Source organism: Schistocerca americana, chromosome 3 (assembly GCF_021461395.2).
Source record: "Schistocerca americana isolate TAMUIC-IGC-003095 chromosome 3, iqSchAmer2.1, whole genome shotgun sequence".
Taxonomy (NCBI): Eukaryota; Metazoa; Arthropoda; class Insecta; order Orthoptera; family Acrididae; genus Schistocerca; species Schistocerca americana.
In genome coordinates this window covers 331423160-331450006 of record NC_060121.1, presented here as the reverse complement: position 1 = coordinate 331450006, position 26847 = coordinate 331423160, and the positions used below count along the sequence as shown (strand labels likewise).

At 37.0% G+C, this 26847-nt stretch overlaps 1 protein-coding gene across 1 annotated transcript in view; it reads left to right on the top strand.

The window, feature by feature from the left end:
• LOC124606066 overlaps positions 1 to 26847 on the top strand; it is a gene marked incomplete at its 5' end in the record, with an annotated part of 619082 nt that overhangs the window by 520196 nt on the left and 72039 nt on the right. Inside the window, 9 exons of the mRNA XM_047138029.1 lie at positions 1384 to 1452; positions 4485 to 4608; positions 6941 to 7039; positions 13212 to 13323; positions 16764 to 16832; positions 17819 to 18049; positions 20432 to 20582; positions 21396 to 21547; positions 21875 to 22039. Of these exons, the coding sequence (XP_046993985.1) occupies positions 1384 to 1452; positions 4485 to 4608; positions 6941 to 7039; positions 13212 to 13323; positions 16764 to 16832; positions 17819 to 18049; positions 20432 to 20582; positions 21396 to 21547; positions 21875 to 22039 (1172 nt within the window). The remainder of the gene's footprint in view (positions 1 to 1383; positions 1453 to 4484; positions 4609 to 6940; positions 7040 to 13211; positions 13324 to 16763; positions 16833 to 17818; positions 18050 to 20431; positions 20583 to 21395; positions 21548 to 21874; positions 22040 to 26847) is intronic.

Below are 26847 nucleotides of genomic sequence, written 5' to 3'. Positions count from 1 at the left end.
TGGTTTATTCTGTACTCACTGCAAAGTAGTGGAAAGTTTAGGTAATGATATGGAGACAAATAGCTATCACACACCCTTCTCTCCAAAGTAGGCAGCAAAAGCTCCATCATTTGGGATCTAGTGACTTTGGTGGCCAGGAGAGATGTGGCAATTAATTCTCCTGCTCACAGAACCAGTCTTGGATGATGCGAGTGTTTGAACAAGGGCCCTGTCATCTTGGAACACAGCATCACGATTGGGGAACAGTACCATAGGATGGACCTGATCAGCCAAAATCGTCGCATAATCCTTGGCATTGATGTGATTTTGCAGTGTAATAACATTAGGGCCCATGGAATACCAAGATACGGCAGCAAGCAGTCTGTGTTGTAGGCTTGGTATGACATATCCCAGATGTAAATCGTGCCAGAAGTTGGAAACAGTATAAAATGGGACTCATCTGATGTGATGGCATTCTTCCATTGCTCCATAGTCAAAGTTTTTTGGCTTTTCCCAGCTTATGGGCATTGTTTTGGGGCTGATAGTGTTTCTGAGTGCAACATTCAGTTCTGCAATAACTTTTGCAGTTGTTGTTCCCTTATATTTCGTCACAATCCTCTTCGTGATCATTTGTCATGAGGACTCAACATACACTTTCATCCCTTTTGTGATTTAGTGGATGATAATTGTCTGCTTTCCTTGTATGTGGTGGAAATCTTCAGAAGTCTTCAATATGGTGCCTCTTGAAATGCCAGACACTTTGGCTGTCTTGATTATGGAAGTGAGCACCAACAATTTGCCCATGTTCGAATTCACTTAGCTTCGACATAATTCTACACAGAACACTGTCTGACCACAACTGATGCAACATATTGAGAACATTCCACTGCTTCCATTTGTGATCAAACACAAAATGCCCCCTGCAAGCTTGGCAAGCATCTGTAATTAACTACAAGCATGCATTTCTTGTGGTATGTCCATATTTTTGCCCTACCTTGTAAATGGGTAGTCTTTTGTGTTCACATCAGTGGAAGATCAGACAATGATACAATGCAGAAAAACTGGGATTTTTCTAAGGTTAACAGGTAACAGTGCCATACACTCTTGCCATTCTAGCTGGTTGGAAATATCTTTTCCACTAAATGGTATGGATGTTGCAGATGTGATTCAGAGTGATTATGGCAGGAAATGTTTATTATGTGCCAGAAAAAAAATTGTGATTCATGTCAGCAAAATAATTTAAACTTGTACCTAAAAGTCTCATTTTATCATTATAGGCTGAAAGAAAAATATTTATACTTTTTATTATGTGTGCTAATTTGTCCTCTGTCAAGTGTTCAACAATAATGTGCTGAACTGCTTAACTTAGGATCTTATGGGTTTTTTTTTTCCTTTATTTTGAAGGTAACACAGGCCACCCTAGCCCTCACGTACCTGTTGTCATCAGAAGGCAGAAAGCAACAGAGCTAATAGGTATTTGTGGAAATTTACTCATGAATACTTTTTAATTTTAATAAGTACTAGGAAGAATTGATTTACATCCAGTTATTAGCATTGTGAAAGTCAGAACGGATATAATTAGTACAGTGGAGTAACATTTTGTGTTTGTTCTACAAATATTGTCACACAAAATGGATGCATACAACTCTTTAATTGTTGCATTGTTGCTGAGGAATTGTGTGCCAGTTATCATGTTATTACTATTGAAAATGTAGAACTCTGCTTAAATACTTTGTTGTCTGATGTGTCATAGGTGTTTCATAATGTTTAACCCTTTTGCAGGCTATGAGGTTTGTACTGTATTTCTTCACTGTGTTTATGGGAATATGTCCTATCACTTTTGTACACTTCTGCCATCTTGTGGTAGTTATTGCACCAATTGCAGTTTGTTTGTTTAGAGCCATGAAAAATGGTTCACCTTGCCAATTAATATTGTTTTAAATGTTTTTAGGTTTCTGGGAAGAATACTTACCACTAAGGTAGTTATTCAAGATGATAGAGAAGTACACTTACTACAAAATTAGTATGTTCTTTGTGGGCCTTGAAAGCATACTTACCACCAACTTAGTGGTTTTATAAACCTTTTGGGCATAATGCCCTACCACCTCTGGTTGTGTGTGACATCACTGTTAGGTCACTACTGTAACCACTTGCGAAGTCAGAAAAAATTGCTTAGTTTTTACTCACCACCAAGATAACAGCTCACAAAAGGATTGCGGGAGATATGAACATCGCCATAGTTTTTAGTCCTAAATCACAAAAATAAAATTATAAAAAAAAAGATCTATATGTTTGCCAATCCATATTCGGGCAAAGCATTATGCCATTGTAATCTCGAAAAATGGTTTCCTCATTAGGAAAGAACATCTGTACCATAGAATGCACTAAGTAACTTAAACTTTCTGGTTAATGCTGTGTCTGTTTGTGTCCTCAGATTGTAACAGTAAGGCTCGCAGAATATAATGAATCAGTGACTCATGTGATCATCTTCATAGCCAAGATATATGAGGTCTGTTAGAAAAGTATCCGATCTTTGGCAGGGGGGGAGGCAGACTTACCTGGAGCGCTGGACACCCAGTCACCATCAAAATAGTTCCATTGGGACTCCATACACTTCTCCCAGTGGAATTGCCCTGTTGGAAGCACGCTGAAAAAGCCTCTTACGGAATGCTGTTTAACTTGCCTATTGTTGCTGCCATAATGTCCTCTCTTGTCTGAAATTGCATTTCTTTCAGTGGCATCTTGATTTTGGGGAACAGCCAGAAGTTGCAGGGGGCTAATCAGGAATAAGGAGCCTGTTGGAGCTTGGGAAACTTTTTTTTTTTTCACAAAAAAGTCTGAATCAAGTGCAAGGAATGAATGTGCTGGAACATTGTTGCGACTGATATGCCAGTTCTTGTTCATGGCCAAATCTTCAGTCACAATGGAATGTGCCGAAAAAGTGCTGATGCCCACCTCGTCGGAACTTTTTTTGATATTGACACAACAGTCCCACATCACCACAGTGTTTGCTTTGGCAACGATCTGATTATTGGCGCACATTGATAGCCTACCGGAGTGTAGCTCACTCTGCACTGATGTGCAGCTATCTTTAAACCAGTTTTACTGCTCCTTAATCTGTGTGATGCCTGTAGCTTCATCACCGAAAGCCATCTCAATCTTCCGAATAGTTTCCTCCTGGCTGTCACGCAGATTCTGTCAAAATTTGATGCAGTAGCACTGCACCAGTTGTTGTGTCATTTCCCTTGCAATGAGAAATCCATTCAAGTGCTACACACTATCTCACTCATCTTCTGCTTGCCCCCAACTGACACTATCAGCATGTGGGGAAAAGATTCACACGTGTGAACGAAAGTTCAAGGTTGGCTCATGCTAATGTGCTAGATTCAGATCCAACAGATGTTCATAACGGATACTTTTCTGACAGACCTTGTACATAAAAAAAGAGTAGCTGTTGAAAACTATTTTCTAGGTAGCTTGAGAAATTAACTATGATTAAACTGCCATTTTGTTTTTGTACTCACACAAGTTGTAAATGGAAAGGATAAAAATCAATTTAAAAAATAAATTTTGTCCTGGAGGCGGTTGGCTGTTGCTCCCTCAGTTGTAAGAAGTCACTGATACTTATTACTTGGGCTCACATAATACCTAAATGACTGCACTAACTGAGTCTATGTCTTCTAAGACTTTATCAATAGTGGCCTCTTCATAATGAATACTGTTACTTTTCATGTGCTAACAGGCATTAAGTAGCAGCATTTCACTGTCACACCCCCCCCCCCCCTCCCCCTTCTCTTTCTCCTGCCCCTTTCCGATATTTGCATCTACTTTACTGCCAGTGTTTGTTTTAATATTAAGTAGCATAGGGAAAAATGTATTGGAAAGATTTACCAAAGGAATTTTTTTTGAATCCTGCCTATTTGTTTAACGTGGCGTGTCTAGGAAACCTGCTGCCTCGGATTGCTGTACAACAGTTCAAACAAATCGTATTAATGATTTTTATTACGAAATGAACTATGACAATACTTAACTTTGACAATAACACAGAAGCGTCACAGACAAATGGCAACTTGCAAATAAGAAATCTCTTCAGTATATACAATTCCTAAGTCACCGGTCTTGAAGTGCCTTATCTTGATGCTGTAGAAGTGGGTCACAGCCAGTCGGCACGGCGCTTATGTCCTCTTCGTACAGGAGCCGCAGCTGTCGCATTGTTGTCATAGAGAGTGGTCGGTCAGCGTGCAATTGGCTGACGTCTTATTCACAGCCCTCTCTGCTCTCTCATTTCCGACTGGCGTTCCGGTGCTGGACTGTACCCCATAACAATTTCCACTCGTTTCCCACTAAACACTTGAGTGGGTAGACTTATACTGTGCTTATTTGTGTCACTATTGGGCTACTTTATCATTACAGCCTGGTAATTTCCTTAATTAACTTCAAAAGTGACGCTTGAGATTTTCTTACGTTTATATATTTAGGTGAATAAGCATATTGTTATCTTATAGGTGAAGAAGATCGTCATGCGAGAAGAGTATCCTACCTAAAGGCTACATGGGGAGACAGGATGCATGTTGACAGTGACCTGGAGTTAAGTGACTCGGAAGCTCCAGTATTTGTGGAACAGAGAAGGTAATTTTTACATTTATTTTGGATATACAGTTTCAAAGGAGAGGAAGTACATTTCATTGGTTTTTTAAATATTTTGTTCAGTGTTAATGCTACATTTAAAAAAAAATGTAAAATGTGAGAGGCTAATAGCCTTGTTCGGAAGGGCTGGTGAAAATGTCTTTGTCCCTCATGATAAGTGAAGCAGCACATGTAATAGTGAATGCTGTATAGTGGTAGAACTTGCAGTAATTAGCGTCACAAGGCAAGTAGTTGCGGTGAATAATACTGAAGTTATCTGTGCACAACAGTGTGGAATTATAATCATGGACTATGTTAAATGATGATGGTATTATGGAAGAAAGATTGTACTGCAACATCATCATTAAGAGGTCTGTATTACAGTAAAGTAATGTGGAAAAAGATTGACGACATGTTTTGGAGACACATAGGAAATCCTGCATGTTGATGAGTTCTTGGCAACATGAACTGGAACTGCAGAATTTATGAAGTGCAGGATCTGTTAGCACAGGAAGGATGTTGCTGCTGGTGGTCAAAGCTCCTTCATGTAATTAAGAATAGAGCAAAACAAAATTGCCTGAAGTCTAGCACTTGAGACCATAAACACCAGTTCAGAACCTTCTGAAAATGTTGTGCTAACTATTTTTTTCTATTAATCCTCATGAACCCTAAAAATAAGACTTCTTGCTTATTTATGAGCAAAAAATGAGTTGAATCCAACCAGCATTGAATCAAATAACACATGTATTCAGTAGGATTAATTAAGGTGTCTCAACAACACAAGTTTATTTTTAGAAACTCTGAAAATTAATTTCAAGAATTTGTCTGTAATTAGAGAGGTTGGGTAGCAATTCTAACAGGTGAATTAAAGAAACAGCTCATTGTATTTTCAGTTGGAAACTGGTGCTGCCTTTTCATTCTTTGAAAATGACATCCTGCTGATTTCATACTTGGTATTTATATGAAACATTTACTGATTAGCTTCCCCAGTGGTAAATAAATGTGCTAGTAGTGCAAAGTATGTTCTGATTTGTGTGAAAAATTGCAATTCACTGTGAGAAAAATGTATCCCTCTGTACTGGACAGTAACTGAAACAACAAGAAAAAAACAACAGCAGGAACATTTCTATATTGGTGTCCGAATATGTTTCACCTGAATATGTGCTTTTACTTAGGACATTCTTGTTTGGAAAAGAAATCTCCTATTTTCTTTTATACTTTATTGGCAACTGAGATAAGTTACCTTTTAACTCTTTTTCAAATCCAGTCTTTTTTTGTGCTTTTTATTCTGAGTGGTATTTATTTTACAACATTTAATTGTATTTGCCTGTGTCATTCTTAATTTGTCAGTTATTGACAGTGACAACTCAAACCTGAGAGAGAGAGGGAGAGTGCACTCTTATATATGTCTAACATTATTACTGAACATATTCCTGTTAAGTTAATAAGAAAGTGTCAGAATTGACAAGAAATGTGGAGGTGGGGGGAAAATGCTTGGTAACAGCTGGACATGACCCTATTGAGTTAGACTTTGTAACTCCACACCTTTATCCATTTCTCCAGAGTGAACTTCTAATTAAATCTCCTGAAGATTTTACCTGACATTTTTATAACAAATCATACCAAGAACAACATGTATTAGATAAACCTTAAAATTGCCATCACCATGAAAAGGCATACTTTCATAAAACTCTAGTTATTGTATGCAAATAATGAAGTGCAAAAATTCTTTAACTATGCATACGACCTTTTTCATCATTTTATTACAACAAATTGTACCATTACTGATGTGTTTTCAAGAGATATTCAAATGCTGGTGTTTTGAGACGGCATACAAAGGACATAATTTATAATATAAAGTCCTCCAAATATGAGCTTCAGCTAAAAATGATTAAATCTAATATGATGCCTTCCAAGTTCTCTGACCATACTGAAGATCACAAAAATCTACATACAGCTCCACTATCTTTGATGAAGCATGTGATGTCACATTTGCCCACCTGATGTGCGTGGAGTATTCACCTAAGAGGAAAGACATTCAATGATTCAGATTCCCGGAGTGGCTGCCCTGTAAAGTCTGCAGTATAACACAAAACATTTGTTCCACAGGCTCATTATGAAGCTTTTAAGTGTACAGCAGTACTAGGCTACTTGGTAGGCATACAGAAGCTTCTGTGTGCTTAGCTTCAATCAGTTTTGCCTTTCTTAATGCACATTTTGTTTGGGAATTTCTGTGAATAAGCTATACTCACATAGATACATAATTGCAAAAGTTAATGTTGATAAATGCAGAATAATGTGTAGAGAACAAAAAAAGTGACCTGCTTGTTTACAGAAGACAGCAGGGTTGGAAATCTGCACAGTTAGTGCCTGATGTTGAGCGACTTGTAAAAATTGTTGAGGAAGTGCCACCTGTTATTATCACTTCCCAATGGTGAGCAGTGTGAGACTGTGTTTCTGTATGTGTGTGTGGTTTTCCTCACTGTTTTGCTTGAACAGTTGCAATGGTGTTGTGTATTGTTCACATTAGATTCATTTTTTTACAAGGATAGGTTTCAGATCATTAGAAGAGCCACTAATCTAGCAACTTTTGCCTGAGATTGCATGATTTATGAATATTTTGTTCACATGCCACAAGAGTGTTGTATTTCTTATGTGTTGAATTTAATAGTTAACACTATGCCGTCTGGCGACACCACAGCGGTGTCGTGTGTGAAATAGCGGTCAATATCCGGCGACACCACAGTGGTCTCATATACATAGTACTGCTCAGTGGCTGGTGACACCACAGTGGTGTCATGAGCAGAGCATCGCGCAGTGGCCAGCGACAGCATTTTAGTACCTTTTGCATTTGGTTGGTGTTTTGTTTGTGTAACAATAAGTTACACACATCAACAAGTTTTTTGGTTTTATAAGTATTTGTTCCCTTTCATCATGACAGATGAAAGAGACAATATGATTATTTACAATGAATGTGCGGACATCTTGTCTGACATTCCGGACGACTTGGCGGATTGGGAAGAAGACAATGGATATCAAAAAAATGAAAGTGGAGCAGAATTGTTGGAAGAATTTGGCGAACGCTACGGTTGCCAACTGATTCAGATGAATCAGAAGAAGAAGACAGTGCACAGTGGTCAGACTTTGATTTACCAGGTACCAATAATAAATTTGAAGGATCTCTGGGTCCAAACATATTTCCCAGAGATACTCAGAGCATCGAGGATATTGTAGAATTATATATTGGGAATGACCTATTTGAATATATTAGCAACGCAACCAACAAGTACTACAGTCAAAATTGCAATGGAAGGAAACTGGATGAAAAAAGGCCAAATTTGTCGACGTACGGGACCCAAATTTAGAAAATGGTTCGGGCTTGCTATCCTTATGGAAAAAAAAAAAATCCCCAAGGATCAATGATTATTGATCAATGAATCCTTTGGCAGATACACCAATATTTTGCAAAACGATGTCCCACAACTGATTCAGACAAATATTATCATTTTTACATTTTTCCGACAACAATAATAAACTGGATAATGCCAACCCGCTTTTCAAAGTGCAATTTGTAGCTGATTATTTGTCCAAAAAGTTTAAAGAAACTTACAATCTATGTCAAAACCTCTCAATTGATGAAGGACTGATACTGTGGCATGGATGGTTAAATTTTAAAGTTTACAATCCGCCGAAGATTAGGAAATATGGCATACTCATTCAGATGCTGTGTGATTAGAGTACGGCATACATTTCCGCATTCAACATGTATTCCGGTGCTGGACACCCTTTAGCGATAACGGTCGTGGAACTTTGACACCTTCTTATGGAAAGAGGCATCACCTCTACATGGATAATTATTATAACAGTGTAGAACTTGCAGAGAAGTTACTCAGAAAACAAGAGTTTGTGGAACAATACGGCAAAATAGAGGATTTCTGGAAAAATTAAAGTGAGCAAAAGTCAATGTGGTTAAAGCTTGTCATAAGCGGAAAGGTGAATTACTCGCACAGATATGGAGAGCTTCGAAAACTAAAACAATACCAGTGATCTCTGCAGTTCATAATGCCACTTTGACTGACACTCAAAGAAAATGTAGAAAAACCAATTACACAATAAAAAACATGAAAATGTATTACACTACATCAAATACATGAAAGATGTGGATCAGGCAGACCAATATTTGACTTATTACACTACATACAAAAGAACCATAAAATGGTCAAAAGAGGTTTGCATGTACCTCTTTAATTGTGCATTATTTAATGCATTCTGTACGTGTCAGTACTTCAATACAGACCACATGAGTCTCTGGTATCATGATTTTTTTTGTTGAAAGTGTCTGATTCGTTGATAAAAGACCATGTACCTGCTACTGAGCAAAACTTGGAGGTTGCCAGTACATCGCGTACATTTCATCATGATCCAGTCGACAGACTTTCCGGTCACATAAAACAGCACCAACTAATACTTATTTCCGAAACGAATAAGTGAAAATGAAGAAACTGCCATTTATCTTCTCTCCCCCCCCCCCCCCCCCCCAAAAAAAACAAAACTTAATGTGCAAGTCTTGTGGAGTTGCATTACATCTTGGAGACTGTTTGCTGCATATCATATGAAAGAGAAATACTAAGTACCAAAGACAATGCAATTAAAAAATGAAGCAAACAAATTTTGTATTTATTTATGTATGTATATCTTCGAAATTTCGTGAAAGTAGGGGAACAGGGTTGAGAACTTATGAAAACTAATGATGAGATTAGTAAAATGCAACAATTTATAATCTTTCGATAATGTCAAGAACGGCCAGTGACAAGGCAAGTAATCTGAATTAGCGCTGCTGGTGCCAAGCGAATCAATTTGTACGAGACGTGCAGACGGCAAAGTGTTAATAGCAACACAAGTAGTTTTCAGTTCTGCTTTTGTAGAGTGAGTAATAGGAAGATATAACCAAACCTGTTTCTTGCAAGACTTTTTTTTGCCACTGTGCTGACCACAGCATTTTGTGGATTGTAATTTTAATAGCGGTTACTACTTACTGGCAGCTACAACAAAGAAACTTTCATAACACTCTTCTACCATGTAATTTACTCAGTGGCATTGTGTATGACTTTGTGCTAGTGACAGAAACTTGATAATTTGAAAAAGCTGTTTTCTGAAGAGAACACTTTATAAGGTCTATTGAGTTATAGTGATTGGTAGAGCATCTCCCAGAGTCTGTGTTAAAAAAAATTGGATACAGGTTATGATGCATGTTACTAACTATTGTTTTCAGAGATTTGTAGAGAATTGTAAGTGTCACTGTTTCCTTCAAATGTTTTATTGAAGTTTAAGTATACAGTATAATAATGTTCATTGAATGTGACTACTAGCCTGTTCTGCAACTGAGATTCGCTATACATGTTTCAATATTTATTTTTAAACCCATCATTGGATCTATAACTACACTGTCATTGTAGATAGCTCTTTGTAGTTTCAGTACTGTGTGTTATAACTATAAACTTTGTATTTGAAAAAAGTAATTTTATTTTTAAGCTTGCACAAAGTTTTCAGTATTACTTAAAATGTTGTGCTATTTCATTTGTTTGAATAAGTGAAATTGTCAGTATTGCTTTATCAATGAACCCACACTGCGTCAAGGCATAGTAATACGCTACTCACACACACACACACACACACACACACAGTTGCACTCTCCCAATGTGTGTGTGTGTGTGTGTGTGTGTGTGTGTGTGTGTGTGTGTGTGAGCGAGAGAGAGAGAGAGAGAGAGAGAGAGAGAGAGAGAGAGAGAGAGAGAGAGAGAGAGAGGAGGGAAGGGGGGCAGGGAACAAGATGGGGAGGGGGGGGGGGGGTACCTGATTATATTTTGGTCTGTGGATTTTTAATCCATAGCCTTTGTAGGAGCAGCATCATGTGTGACACAGTGAAATCATTGTGTGAAATGACGATGAGACATGTAATATGAACACTACCAAACATTAAGAGGAATAAATATTGAGTTTTAATTTTGAATACTATAACAATTCAGTCCTGGAAGGTGTTTGTTAATGCAGTATATTCTGTGTCTTAGTCATGCACTAAAATCAATTATAGTGGTGACTTCTTGTATGTAACAATTTGTAGTCACTCAACAATTAAATTTTCTTTACCTATAAATGCAGATTAACTTACAGATGTTCTGTCTCATGTAAAAAATACATATCAGATTTCTCATTTACCATTTATATGATTCTAGATATAGAAAATCTCACAGTATTCCTGGTGTCAGCAAGATAATTTTCATTATATGAATTAGAAATGAATATGCCTGTTTTGAATGCATTCAAAGTAACATCTAGTGTTGCACAGTTCTGAAATATACTTACATTTTTTTTTAAAAAAAGTGAAACACTCCACATTTAGTTAGCTACATAGTTGGGTATACTGTTGACCGCATGCACAATAACATTTTATGGTAGATTAAATTTTGTGTCAATTTATAAAAGCAACATTTACACAGTGCTTTAATTGATGTACCCTGGTCATTTACAAGAGTGACTTATTTGTTTATTTGCTTGAAGTATAACCAGACTTTTACTTTCTTTGAGAACATGAAGTCGCTGAGCTATCTTTTCTAAATGTTAGAAGCAAATTTTAATGGATATCTGTTTGATAGTCATGAACATTTATCTCCTCTGAGAAGCATGGTTATGAATGAGTCTGCAAATCCCATACTTCAGTCTCTCTATGTAAACTAAAATTTCTCATTCGGTGATGTAGTGTATATTATGACTACATTGCTAATTAGATCTGTGAAAGAATAAATTTGAAATACAAACGTATTTGTAATTTAATGTGTCATTCATATGTCTCAGTAAATTGTTGTACACCTTTGTCATCTGAATATTACCATATTCTTTTAGTTCCAAGACATTTCATGGTTTATTTGTATAGCCTTGTGACTTTGAATGTCTGCATAGGTACTGCCGCATAGAGACTTCTCCACTGAATATGAGTCAGAACTTGGCTTCTCTAATGAATGTTTTGTATTGGCTGTTGCTCCAGTAACAGTAATTCCATTTGCGTTCTGAATGTCTGACACATTATTCTTTTGTGGGCTATAAATTGTGCACTTACTATCCTACACAATTCAAGACAAATTCTTTGAAGAAAGAAACTTCTGTTGTTTTATGTAGAAATGAAGTCTTTATCTTCTCTGCTCTTTCATAAAAGAAGAAAGAATAATAATAATAAATAATGATAATAATTATAGTTTTTCTTTGTGTGTGTGTGTGTGTGTGTGTGTGTGTGTGTGTGTGTGGCGGGGGGGGGGGGGGGGGGGGGGAGCAGTGTTGGAAACTATGTACAGCAAAGGTACAGTGCTTTACTAGAGTGTTCACAATATAATTCATAAATGACACTATTCATGAGCCTGGTAAGCTCATTATGTACCACAGATTTTGCCCTCAAAAGCCTCATTACATACATGCAAAAAAACTTTTTTTATGCCGAGACAGAACAGCTGGTCAGTACTCAACTTCAGGAAGTGAATTCCCAGCTCATTAAAGGGAACACGAAAGTGAGAACACTAATACTAGATTTTGGAACTAATACCTCCTTTCTTGGGAAGGAAAGATGTAACACACACACACACACACACACACACACACACACACACACACACACACACACACAGAGAGAGAGAGAGAGAGAGAGAGAGAGAGAGAGAGAGAGAGAGAGAGAGAGAGAGACTAACAAAAAATGAAAAACTAAGTTGATAATTCTGAGACATTGGGTTGGGTATTGATGGAAACTTAAAATGGAAAAGCTGACCTGCTAAAACATTTAGGTACAGGTATTTTTGTCATAAGAATAATTGGCAACTTAGGGGACATATGAATCTGTTACTTAATGTATTTTCCGTAGTTTCATTCACTGATGTACTACTGGATAATATTGGGGGTGACTCCTCATGTGAGCAAAAAGTTATTCATTAAACAAAAGAAATTAATTGGAATGATATGTAGAGTTCTTGGAGGCATCTATTTAAACCATTGGCAATGTTAACTACAGCCTCGAATTTATTCACTGTCAATAACCCTCTGCAGTTTGAGAGTACTTGGTATATTCATTAACAAAATTCTAAAAGGAAAAATTATCTGCTCTTCTCCCAAGGTACCCTAACTTTGGCACAGGAAGGAGTGCAATGGTCAGCTACAAAGTGGTTTCAAAGTTTTCTGTGTAATAACTCCTCCTATACCATAGAGGAATTCTTAAGTGGAAAGAATTAGTCAAATAAAAATTTATATTATTCATTTGAAAGGTTCCACAGCATAGAATTTATTGTGAAAAGAAATTGTGGGACTAACTAATTTTTGCTTCAGAACAATTTAACATCAATTTAATAATGAATGATTTTTTCAAAAGTTTAAACATAAGAGATCTTTTCATAATGATACATTTAAAAAGTGAAGTGTCACACTCCATTATTAAAGTATTTTTTAGGATACATATAGCACTGAAGACTGTAGTAGTAATGCTAAAGAATGTAGTTTAGTGTACCTCCCTTTTGTACTAGTCACAAGTAAGTGGAAACTTCAATATTTTCTCTATTTTCTCTCTTTACCAGTTACGGGGAATCAAATGCACCAGTGGAGATCGGAGATGAAGAAACTGATGGCAAATCTCAGGTGATACGAGAAGGTTGGCTTCAGTGCAAGGTTTCACTCATTGAAGGAAAGGTAAATCTTTCACTACTGCAGAAATTGCAGGAAGAAACAAAGTATTTAATGAAAGTTATGTAATATATGTATTGGCACGGAACTTAATTTTAACTAGGAAATTGTTAGTGAAGTAAACAGAAAAGGAGATTTTTGGCTTCATTCATGTAGTTGAGTTAACTTGTTATGAAAATAAGTCATTTACTGACATTGTACTGGAATATTTGTGACTTTAACTTATTCTTACTGCAATACTTTTAATTGGTAGCACAGAATAGGCATTGGAACTGAGCTAGCAGAATTTTGAAAAAGTGCATTAATAATTTCACAGCATCCCAAAGCAGCCACGCCAAATAACTTGTCACAGGTTTAGAAAAAAATATATAATTTTTACTGTAACCCTGGTATTTTTAAGGCAGTATCAAGTCCCATCCAAGGAATATGTTATCTAATATACAGTGTAACATAGTGAAGAAGTTGAGTCATATATGAGCACAACAAAAAACTGCCAAACATGTAAGCTTTCAGCCAGAAGGCCTCCTTCCAAAATAGCCAACATACATACATACATACATACATACATACATTCACACAAATTCAGTTTACACACAAATGACAACTGTCTCTGTCATTATTTGGTCAGTACCTGAGAGTTGTTTTCCTAATGGAATTAAAAATCTCTTGTAAGAGGAAGAGGGAAATTTAAGTGCCGAATAAGTCAAGATCTGACGTTACTTCCATTCTACAAAAAATATTGTAGTATTTTAAGGACACTTATTAAAATATCCAGAAGTATGTGTGTAATGACAGAAATAAATAATACAGATAATAAGATTAAAACTGTAAGGTGCATTGTCAAACATAAGACATGACAGCCAGTCAGTGTACAAGATTCCATAATAATTAAACTTCATGACAATGTTATGACTGATAATTCACAAGTTGCAAGGACTTTTAACAATCAGTCTCTAAACATAGCAGCAAATATAGGATTAAATGGTTCAGGTGAAAAAGCAAGAGTATGTATTAGGAATTTCACTTCATAAAACTTTAAGAAACTAGGAAGGAGCATCCTTAACCGATAAAAAAAAAAAAAAAAAATTCTTGCAGGTTGATGGAATTTCAAACAGAATTCTGAAAATCTCATCATCATCATTTAAGACTGATTATGCCTTTCAGCATTCAGTCTGGAGCATAGCCCCCTTATAAAATTCGTCCATGATCCCCTATTCAGTGCTAACATTGGTGCCTCTTCTGATGTTAAACCTATTACTTCAAAATTATTCTTAACCGAATCCAGGTACCTTCTCCTTGGTCTTCCCCGACTCCTCCTACCCTCTACTGCTGAACCCATGAGTCTCTTGGGTAACCTTGCTTCTCTCATGCGTGTAACATGACCCCAAATCTGTCCCAACGTAATTAGTAATGTCCTTAGTGATATATACAATGCATCACTGGCACAGGGAATTTTTCTAGACAGGTTTAAATATACAATTATCAAACCACTTCCTAAGAAAGTGACAAGACAGACTAAACAATTATTGTCCAGTTCCTTACCGGCATCTTTTTCCGAAATATTTGAAAAAGTAACATATTCAAGAGTAGTCGCAAATATGTAAGTGGAAAAAATTTACTTAGCACATCACAGTTTAGATTCCAGAAAGGTTGCTCAACTGAGAAAGCTATTTATACATTCACTCAGCAGATAGAACAAGCTTTAAATGATAATAAATCTGCAGGTGGTATTTTTGTGCCCTTTCCAAGGCCTTTAATGGTGTAGATCATGATACACTCTTAGAAAAATGCAAGTTTTGTGGAACAGAAGGCTTTACACACAGCTGGTTTGAATCTTACTTGATGAACAGAATACAAAAGGTTGTGGTGAATAATTTAGACAGTGTCAGAAAGGTAGGCCCACTGGGTTCAATTTTGGGTCTACTCTTATTGCTCACGACTCATGTGTCTGAGCCCGCAAGCCATCTTATCTATTCTGGGGTAGCTGCACAGTATGCCAATGACGCCCTTAGAGTACAACAGTGCTGGTGGGTGTCTGTGCTGCGTGGAAGTTCAAAACATTGTCTTCATTGTAAGAATGCTGGCCGCTGTGGAAGTTCAAAACATTGTCTTCATTGTAAGAATGCTGGCCGCTGTGGCCGAGCGGTTCTAGGTGCTTCAGTCTGGAACCGCACGACCGCTACGGTCGCAGGTTCAAATCCTGACTCGGGCATGGATGTGTGTGATGTCCTTATGTTAGTTAGGTTTAAGTAGTTCTAAGTTCTATGGGACTGATGACCTCAGATGCTAAGTTCCATAGTGCTCAGAACCATTTGAACCGTCACTGTAAGAATGTTCATGTAACCACTGATACCAGCATCATTGCACCCATATTGTATGGCAATTACCTGAAAAGGACCATACTGCCACTCAGAAGACTACAATTTGACCCCAAACTTGCTCGTTTGGCTGTAGGAAGCACGAGTGCACTCCATGGCACGATTGCTTGCTTGCTTCACATGCTGGCACCAGACTGATACTTTGGGCTGTGAGTATTCCATATTAAAGGATAGACCCAAATGATGGACGGGTAGCTATGCCACTACACATGTTTGTTTTGAAGTGTAGAGCATTCAGATATGCACATGGATGCTTAGCACCTTTCAGTCCATGGTATAACTTTCTTAATGTTTTTAACCAGGTTTTTCCTAAGTATATTAACCCAACACAATTTGCTTTTTTCTCTCTGCCATTCAATGTTAACTTAGTAGACTCCAGGTTCGAATTATTTTTCTGCTTCTTCCTACCAAACCTCACAGGAAAGAAACTGATCATTTATACTCCAGGTGCCACACTTATGAGTCTGAATGTAATTATGCATTTGTATAGGTCTTTCTCTAGAATGAGTACAGAAGGTCTCATATTGAATTGGTTTATTACAAAATATTTTTGGCAATATTTAAATTACTTGTAAAATTTACTTTCTCTATTTTTTTTCTTTCAGCCATTAGAAACTTATGTTCGGCCTGTTTATCTTGATACTACCTTATAAACTGCGCTTATTAGTCAGAAATTGTTAAAATAACTTGTGGAAGCTGGCACAAATAGCAAATCACTGTACATGTGATTTATAGGTCATTGTTACATAGGGAATATTAGTTTAAAGAGTAAAGGTAACAGCTCATCAAATGGTACAGGCGGTGTGTATATATTCTGCCTCGGAAAAGGATTCATCCAAAGAGTAGCTAAGTTTTTGGTCTTCTTCTTCTCCTCTCTCTTCCCCCTGCCCCCCTCCCCCCCACCTCCATGACTCAACACTTGTACTATTCGGTGTGTTGTTAACTTTATCCCTTAAACTTTACATTCCACTCCATTAGCATTTTCCATTATTTTTACAAGTTATATATACTATATATCCTCACATACTTCTAAAAATTCTATGGTATATAACTGTTTCCTAATTTCAGCGTTCATCTGATCGATCATGGCGCCAGCTGTGGGTTGTCCTTGAGAACACTGGCCTTATATTGTACAGGGTATGTACTATTAGACTTCAATGTCACTGTTTTAGAGAAAAATTTAGTGTGACAGATTTGCTTTCTTCTCATTATTCACAATGTTTATTAATTGTGTTAAGCTAAAATAAGCTACAAGAAAACAAAAATAAAAAGTTTAAGATGAATGTGTAATAGCTTAAAAGCATGTAAAGAAACTTTAATGAGAATAGTAAGATCTGATGTGTATGATGACACAGCCAGGGAAAAAGACTTGCGTAACAGCTAAGAGCTTTAGGATATGAAGATTCTACTCTTGCAGTGTAAAGCATGATATAAAGGGAACATTTGGGAGCAGTTTTGAGGTAGAAAACTTTTATATGTCAAGTCAGGCTCAAGAATGATGTAGCACGTACGAGGAGTAATAATGATTGTAAATGCAGACATTCAGAATCAAAAAGGAATGTCTTGATTCTGAAAAGTAGTGTATGTTACTGTAAGACTTCCTTGCAGATTAAACACCAACCCTGGACTATGACTCAAACCCATAAACTTGCTTCTGGTGGAGCTGCTTTGACTTAGCTTTTCAAGTGTGCCTCAAGGCCTGGCATTCAATTCTTAATTTGCCTTACTCTTTCATCCATGGGTGTTACTATAATGAGAAATGCACAAAGTCCTGATTGTAATACATTTAATACATTTTGCTCTTGCAACAGTGTGCTGCAGTGGCATTTACCTTAAAGTTCGAACTTTGTAGACTGATACCGGGTGCCTTAAATAATCATGATGAAAAAGGTGTTTCACATGGTTCTCTGTTTCACAAAATATTGTTAGTTTTATGAAATATTTTAAGTTTTTTGGTTGTTTTAATCAAACTAATGGGATAAATTGAGGACTAGCATGGGACTGTACTATATTCTATACTAGAGGCTGTTATCAGTGTATAAGGCTTGTTTGTGCCTTTGAGTGTTTTATATATATTTCAATTTTCAATTAATAAATCTTATTTATTTATTTTGTATTCATAGGCAGCAACTTGTTCAGATGAAGAAGCACGTGTGCAACCACTGCATGGAGTCACAGTGGAGGTGGCAGCTATCACAGGTTACACCAAACGCAAGAATGTTATACGCTTGACAGTACCTACAGGCAGTGAGCTTCTGCTGCAAGCAGAGGATGAGGTCACCATGAATGCATGGCTGCATGCACTCCAGGAGAGAGTGTCAACACCACATCCTCACATTGTCACTGCAGATGAGGTCTGTATTTATCATCACATGTGTACAATATTTTTAGTTAATTGTCTTGGTACTGGATGACTGTAAAAGGATGTGGCAGAATGTTGTTACCATGATACATACATGCAGTGTGAATTAGGTAAACTGTATGAGGATCAGCATGAATTGTTACAAACTCAGAAACTTATTCTTTGCATAAAATTTTAACCTTCCTTATCATGTAATGAGAGTAAGAATGCTCACCTTGTTAGATTGTTTTGAAATCGTATCCCACACAGAATCCAACAAAAATCCAGATATTAATTGATGGACCATCCAGAATGGACTATGAATATCTGTATGAGGATATACCTTGGCTTACCAAAGAAAAATCGAGATGATGAGCAGTGGACAAGCAAGTAGGAAAGGAAATGCTGATAAAAAAACTGATCTTCTGGACAAAAGTTACACACACACACACACACACACACACACACACACACACACACACACACACATACCCATACCAACCTACTGCCTGACTTGTGTTAGTAGTCCGGATGCTTCGTGGCATTATTAAAAAGTGGGGATGAATAGAAACAATGTGGAAGATATTGGTACATGCAGGAGAAGCAGTTCCCATCTACACAGAAAAAATGAAACAGGATATATGGCTGCTCAGACAAATGCTAAGAAAATGGCACAGTTGGAAAAATAAAGGAAAAATAAAGGAAAAATAAACAAATAGGAAAAGGAGGATGAATGTGATCTAGATAGGAGTTAAAAAGTGTCACAGGCTGTGTGAAGCTGTCATGGTGGCAAGAGAGTACAATATAGTGAAACAGAAATATGCCATGTGTGTCTATTATTATTATTATTATTATTATTATTATTGAGACTGTAATTAAAACTTTATTGCTATCCTGCCATGAGAAGGTGCACAGGAACAGTTGGTTGAACACAATGGTAAAGAACGTTTTAACAGCGATGCAGCCATTGTAGCGTGTCTAGTGCATTTGTTTTTCCATGCTTCCAAAGTCCAGTAAGATGAGATTTGTGTACCAGCTCACTTTTATTTATAAAAATTAATTCAGATTATTTTCATTTTAGAAAGTGATACAAACTCCCTTGATACCACTGGCTCCCAACTCCATAATATGCCACCAACAAACAGTAATTACAGTTAGACAGTTGCCATTACTTCTGTAGGAAATACTCCCTTTGCTACAGATTTTCAGTTATGAGAAACTGATTTATTCAGGTGCAGACTCCCTCCGTGAATAAGTGGATAACTTAACCCCTACTTTTTCATCTTATGGTTACTTCACAAATCTGGTTCTAAATGGTTCCTCATGTCCTCTATTTAAGGAAAAACAAATCTCAAAGATGCATACTTCTTGGAAAACAATACTACAGAGCAACTTCAATACATTGTCCTTCTGACCTGTGTATTATGGTGATTCTCTGTGAATACATAATGATCTATGGTATACTGTGTGCATGCCAACCTGTTAGATTTTAATTTCTTTGTGATCTTCATTATTCCTATGTAGTTTGTTGATATACTGGGTGTGCTAGTATGTCCAGAACAGATCAGCTCTGTAGATAAGACAGGAATCTTATCAGTTCAGTGCTTGAATGTCAAGATGTGTTTTGATAACATTGGCAATATTGTGTTTCTTGCATCTAGTACTTATATAATAAGCATGAAAAGATACTTATAAGTTTCAAGCATGTCAAGATTATTTTCTGTTTGCTTATGTTTTATGCTTTTTCCCTTGGAGCCTGATAAGTCGTGCAAGAAAATAAATTTACTTTATTGTAATTCAAGGCACCAATGAAACAAAATGTGTGCCTTTGTGTGAAGTATAATAAGAGTATAGATGATGTAACAGTTATAAGGCAGGTTAGTTTGTCTAAAATTGATTGTAATAATTATTATTACAAGGTTCAGCAGTGTATACAAGTTGCAGGAGTTAGTGTACTTCACACAGTTTGATAAAAAATTTTGTTCTACATATTGAATTGTGTGTGTGTGGTCATTGATATACTTCAATTACAATGCTCTAGTTATCATCACCATCATTCTGTTAGGTTGTTGCTGGTCAGTTTGTAAATAAATGGGATAATTTTATTATAAGGTTGTAGTGAAAGCTGGTTGACAGCAACTATGACAATTCCATTGTGTAGCTCTGTGTGTTCATGTTTGTCATGTGTTGTTCAATTCCTGTTTGTGATCTTAAACATTTTCCCCTGACATTCCAGTTGTCAGTGTTAGAATGGAAAAAAGAGAGAGATTGATTCTGTTTTTGCATATAGTGTAAAGTCACTATTGTGGGCTGTCTGTTTATCACTACTTTGTGACTGTCCAATATTTGTGTTCACTGTAAAAATGGTATGTAACAATTTTGAACTTGTTTTTAGGAGGAAGCTGTAAAAACACAGCAAACCTTTGGAAGCACTCATCTGTCACCTCAACCTGCTCACAAAGGTATCCGGAAGCTCACGTCATTCAGAAACCGGTCACCTACAGGCCAATCTCCTGTGAATAAAACTCGCAAACCAAGCCAGTCAGGTATTTATTATCCTTTTTCTACCTTCTACCATCTCTGTTAAGAATTATCATGGTACAGACAAAACAAAAAAGCTATGTGAAAGTACAGTTAAATAAAAATAGGAAAAGATAGCTTCAGGCTGAAAAGTTTGTTCAAAAGTTACAAAGACTCATTTGCTTTCATAACTGGGAGTTCTTTCATTTAAGAAACACAATTGGAAAAAAATGACTGTAAATTCTTGAAGAATCATCAGTACAGAACTACTGCCACATAAGATTTGAAAATAAAAGCAGTTACAAATGCCAAAAGGGCAGTAAACATATGAAATAAAGGAAAGAGATACTATGGCTAGAAGTGCAGGTGGAAACCCCAATAGACTTATACTGATGAAAAGACAAGCAGGCAGTGCCAAACTGAGAATAAAGAAAGGAAGAAATAAGATGATAAGGAAAAAAAAAAGATTGCTGTTACGCTCCTCATTTTATGATTTCTTAATTTCCAAATATGTTTCTTATTTGCTGCTGCCATCTTACTTCTGTCTCATCATGTCTGTCATATCCAGCACCGTTCAGAGATAGATAGAACACATTAACTGCTGCATTCTGTAGAGTGATGTATTTACTTTAGGCTCTCACTTAGGTAGCTCATAGGTAATGTATTTTTACATTGTTATTCAAATTGCAGTGCATTTGTATTGATTTGTTGTAGCATATTTTATTTTGTTGAGTGTGATTCTAAACCATTTCTGACATTATTCTAGAAGATATAAATTTTCTTTTTCTTTTTTACCTAAATATTGTAATTATGTTTACAATATCTTGTTCTGAGTTTAGATCAACTGCCTTCACCAAAGTCAAAAACATGGAAAGGCCGTGTTTATCAGCAGTTCAAACGGATACAGCAAGGTGGTGGTTCACCAAACTCACCAACAGCTCCTCATCCAGAAGGTGCAACCATTGGTATCCCTCTTGAGGAGTGTCCTCCAGTAAGTTTAGACTTTGGTGATGCTACAGAGTTGAAAGTAAACTTGTTAAAGACATCTAATTGTGGGGCTGAGGTAGTTATTAACTTTTTATTTTGACACATACAGTATTGTTACATCATGCCAAGAATAAATTTACAAGACATAAGTCAGCCAAAAGCTTAGTGGTGATAATGTCACAAGTGGCATAGGTACGATAATGAGGTCCCAATAAAGGTTCCAATAAAGTTTTTGACACTTAAGATAGTGGTGATAAGTGTAAACCTGAATTTGAAATCTGTAAGTACATGGAAACGCAACATCGTTATAATACTTTTTTCTGCTTTACAGTCCAAATTCTCTGAATATGTTCCATTGTTGGTGGAAATGTGTACTAGTATAGTTGACACAAGAGGCTTGGATATAATTGGTATCTACCGTGTTCCTGGAAATACTGCAGCTGTTTCATCACTCACAGAAAGCCTGAACAAAGGATTTGATTGGGAAAACATGCAGGTACAGAAGCATATTCTTTCATGAATATCATGTATACTGTGTATCTCATCACAGTACATAAAATGTAATGGTAAACTGTGGCTCTTTATTGTTATTGTTACTAGCTGTTTTTGGGTGTTCTAGGTCATGTTCTCACTCGGATATTTTATATATATAGCAGCAGTGATAGTTCTTCTGAAGTGTACCAGTCTTCCTCTCTTCTCAGTATGCAATAAAATTATCATGAGACAGTTTTTTAATGATTTTAAATAATCTATGCTATCAGACATTACTATTACAGTAAAACACTGCGTAAGGAAACTCAGATTTGCCGAAATCCTGGTTATCTGAAACTCGCAAAACAAAGGGGGGATTTGTTGGCGGGGGGGGGGGGGGGGGGTGTAGTTAGCAGTGACAGGTGAATGCCCAGTCTAAACAAAGCTTACCTGCCAAACAATAGTATACTTAGGTGATTGGTTCCTTCCATTGAATGTGCATTTTTGTGCTATGGCACCTAAGTGAAATCATGTTGTGATTACTGTAGTTGGTAAATCAAATACTATCAATGTAGTTGAAAAAAGAAAGTTTATAGAAAACTGTTGAAGTTAATTCTGGAGTTTGTTTCCATAGTTTCAGTATGTGTGAAGTCAAAAACTATATTGTTAGAGCAAGCTGTCACAAACACTCATAGAAAAACACTGAAAACATAAGACGGTGAAAATGTAAGTCAGGTGCTTTGTCGTTATTTCATTCAACAACTAGAAACGTGCATGCCTTTCACTGGCCCAATACTGCAAGTAAAAGCTAAATTGTTAGCTGAGCACTTTTGTGAAAGAGGAAAAGATTGTTCTTCAACCTCTGGAAGGTTAGAGAGATTTAAAAAATGGACACAGAATTTGGCAGTGGAATGTGTTTAATGTGTGTGTATAAAATTATCTGCAGACCCAGATGCAGTTGATGTTTCCAAAACAGAGTTTGGAAATTACATCCATGGCTACACTAAGGACCTACAGAGTCGTTGCCACTGGAGTGAGTTTCAAAATGTTGCCTACGAAATCCTTGGCTTCCTCAAAAGAAATGTCTTCCCAGAGCACAAAATGAAAAAAGAACAGGTAACTGTTCTTTTTGCATAAAATGCTCATGGCACACACAGACTGCTCCCCAGTATGTTTCTGGAAGTCAAAAAGCCTCGAGCCTTGAAGGACATTGCCAAAATGAGCTACCAGTATTTGATGGAGCCAAATGATGGAGGGGTCAGTTTGTACTGAAAATTGATGAGTTTGTAACTGAAAAAGGTCTGCCTAAAAAAGCCATATTATTGACAGTGCACCGAACATCATTGTGAGTTAAACAGTGGTGTTATTGTTGTGCATTTCCTTTCCCCAAATGTTACCATTCTAATCCATCACTGGATCAAACCATAATAGTGACGTTTAAACAGCACTACCATGGGCTATTTTTGAGAGAACCATCCTACAAGATGTGAGTTGCAAAACAAAAACATAAATGATACCCTGAAGGCAGTAAACATGAAACTCGTAATTTATTGTGTAAGCAACCTTGGATAATGTGCAAGCAGAAACTATTCAAAAGTTTTGGAGAAAACTGTATGATGATTTTGAAGAAGAAAAGTTAGGAAACTTCGAAAACTTGACATGTAGGATAAAAAGAATTCCCAGGTGCAAAGACCCATATTCTTGACGAGAAAAAACCTTGTTTCACATTGCGCCTAGCATCCAGTGCACATTGGTCCATCGATTACTCATATGATTTTGATGCGCATCCTGGTTTGTTTTTGAACGCACTCTGTAAGTTGGTTTCTGAATGAATCATAAGCTGCGCGGGGTAGGCATGAGGTCTGAGGTGACTTGGCACAGTTTGTGTGGCTCCCCCATCGGAGGTCCCAATTCTCCCTTGGGCATGGGTGTATGTGTTGTCCTTAATGTAAGTTAGTTTAAGTTAGATTAAGTAGTGTCTAAGCCTAGGGGCCGATGACATCAGCTGTTTGGTCCCATGGTAAAAAAAAAAAAAAAAGGTTGATTTTTGAATGCATGCATAGTGTACGTGATGTCTCTGTCAGGGGAATCCTCGTCGCATCTAGAAATAAACTTGCCTGCAGGCAAAAGGGGACCGGGCTGTACAAGCTGAGTGGAGTAAAGCCAAACAAGTGGACGCCAATCACTGTCTGAGTATGTTGTTGTTTGGGTTAGCGAATGATCAGCATTGTTATAATTACTAGGGAAAACCATAGATTCAAACTACCAGAGTGGAAATAAATGACTAACAGGAATAACGGTTAAGAAAGATTACTTATTATCTTCTCAGTGTATCCAGGAAAATGAAATGTTGTCACAAAATTTTTGGCCAGGTCACTACACTAGTCAGGGCCAGTTGTACAGTCCCTGTCTAGCAGCCACTTAAGTTCTATTCTGCAAATAGCGCGGAAAATGGTTTGTACAAATATAACAATGCCTAACCGGAGAATAATCAGGGATGACTAAACCGGTGATTCTGGCAGGGCTAGTGAAGTTAACTGACGAATAAGTTTTGACAAAGGCAGGAATAGTTCCAGAATTAGTCATGACTAGATTGTTTGTTAGAACGAGGAAGGAGAAGAAATGGGAACTAGGAAAGAATAGGCCGATTCCAAATTTATATAAAAATCTCGTACTACTACTTTTCGGTCTCATGCTCGAGAAACTGGAGCATATGAATGAAATGTGAAACTATTTTCTAACATAAAACTTTTTGCTTGTAGTAGGCCTAATAGGCATTTTATGTTGGTCTTCGTGAACTATATTCTGTCGTGTTATAAAAATGACCATTTGAGCTAAAATAGTCTCGTTTATTTGATGTATGTTAAGATTTCTACAGTGTTGGAAAGGCCTATTTTGTTTTATCTAGCAGACAGTGACAAAATAGACGTAATCGGATTGAGAAACCACACTAGTCTTGGGTATTATTTGTATTAACGGCTTACACAGTATTAGACAATGATATTTCGATTTTTCATGCAGCAAATGTTTGACGAACTTTGATGAGGTAATAGATTCTGTCGCACAAAGGAAAGCACACCATGTAAAGCTGTAGCAAGATTAGAGAGAAAACAATGCTAGGAGCTAAGGATTGAAGAAATGTGTACTGTATTGCTTGTCTTTTGTCTTTACTGGTTTTATGTATCCTATATTTAATTTTATGTGATCCAAAACAGAAAGTTATTAGCTAACAGGTAATAAAGAGCGCAAATTTTCAGTCCGTGTTCTCCGGATTACAAATAATCCCATCCAGTATTAATAGCGAGGGTGCCTTTTTTTTAAGGGGGGGGGGGGGCAGGATGTCAAACAGGGCGACCAGGAATGGGAGAGGCACCACAGGACATTTTAATTTCCACTGTCCAGAATATAATTTGATGGCATCCAGTACAAAATATACACGTTTCAATTCCACGGAGCGAAATACAGTGACGTGCGATAGAAGAATGCTGTGTGAAGAGAGGTGGTACTGTACTCTGGCACACTTAAGACCTAATAACATATCTTACATTTCCTCAAACATTTATGTTTTATGTATCAGACTCTTCAGAAAGATGTGCGCTACAAAATGAACATATTTTTTAAAATTCAATTTCTTTTAAATTTTTGATGTATCTCAAACGCTCGAGGGAGGGGGCTGGGGGGGGGGGGGGGGGTCACACTATCTTAATATTGCCCTGGTTCGGAATTATCGTAGATCCAAGGCTGATGCGCAGAGCAGTCTGAGTTATAGTGGGAAAGTGTGTAGTCCCCACGTAATCCGTGTTTACGTTTAGTGATTTTGCTGTTTCCTCTTCGTTTACTGCTCTCACGTCAAATGAAAACAAAATGGGTTTCTGTGGCTGGGAGCTATCAAGTGAATTAAAATACATTCACATAATTACAGAAGGCTAATGTACGTTATTAGTTTCAGATTTTATTTTATTTCCACTTTTCTGACAGCCATGCATTAATCACCTTGTAGAACAATGAAGTTATTTTTGTCAGTTTGCTAAAGAAATTCGGTTTTTATTAATCTTGTACACTGAGGCAGTCAATGTGTTTGAAACAAAGTGTTCAGTTCCACACTATTGGCTAATTTCAACTGCTCACTGCATTTCAAGTGCATATTTTCATCTTCTAGCACATATGGCATTATGCCATAATAAAAATCAAGAATTATTTAATGCAGTACTGGTACTCCAAAAAAATTTACATCCTGAAACCCACACTGAAAAGCTTAATATTGGGTCACGGCCTACTTCATTGGGAATCTGGACATACGAATGTGCTTTTTAAGTATGCACTTTAAATGTACCATTTTAGTATGGTTCACAAAATTCCGATGCTCTTGGAGTATCCTCTGATGTCTTTTTTAATTTATGACATAATGTAAGATCTTTTAATGTTTTACGTGTATGAACGTATGGGCTTCCTGTGTCATAGCAGCTGCCAAAGCGCGGTGGCGCCTGTGGCGCTCTGACAACTACTGAAACGAACCTATTTCTAACAGCTCGCGGGAAAATATTGCGAATGGTGATTTCAAAAGCATTACTTTCAAAGTAAATTTCCTTTTACGCATGTTGAACTATGTGCGAGAATGTACGATGAATTTCTTAAATCACAGAGCATTTGATGACGAGCCATTTAGAAGTATTTTGAGCCCAGAAGATCAGACATTCATGTTGTTATTATGAGCAAATTGATGTAGTGTTACAGGAAGCTCTCTCCCTTCTGCAGTAGCTAATTTATTTGTGGAACACTTTGAGGGCAAGTCACTGGACTCTGCTAAAAATTTTACTGGCACATTTGTGTGAT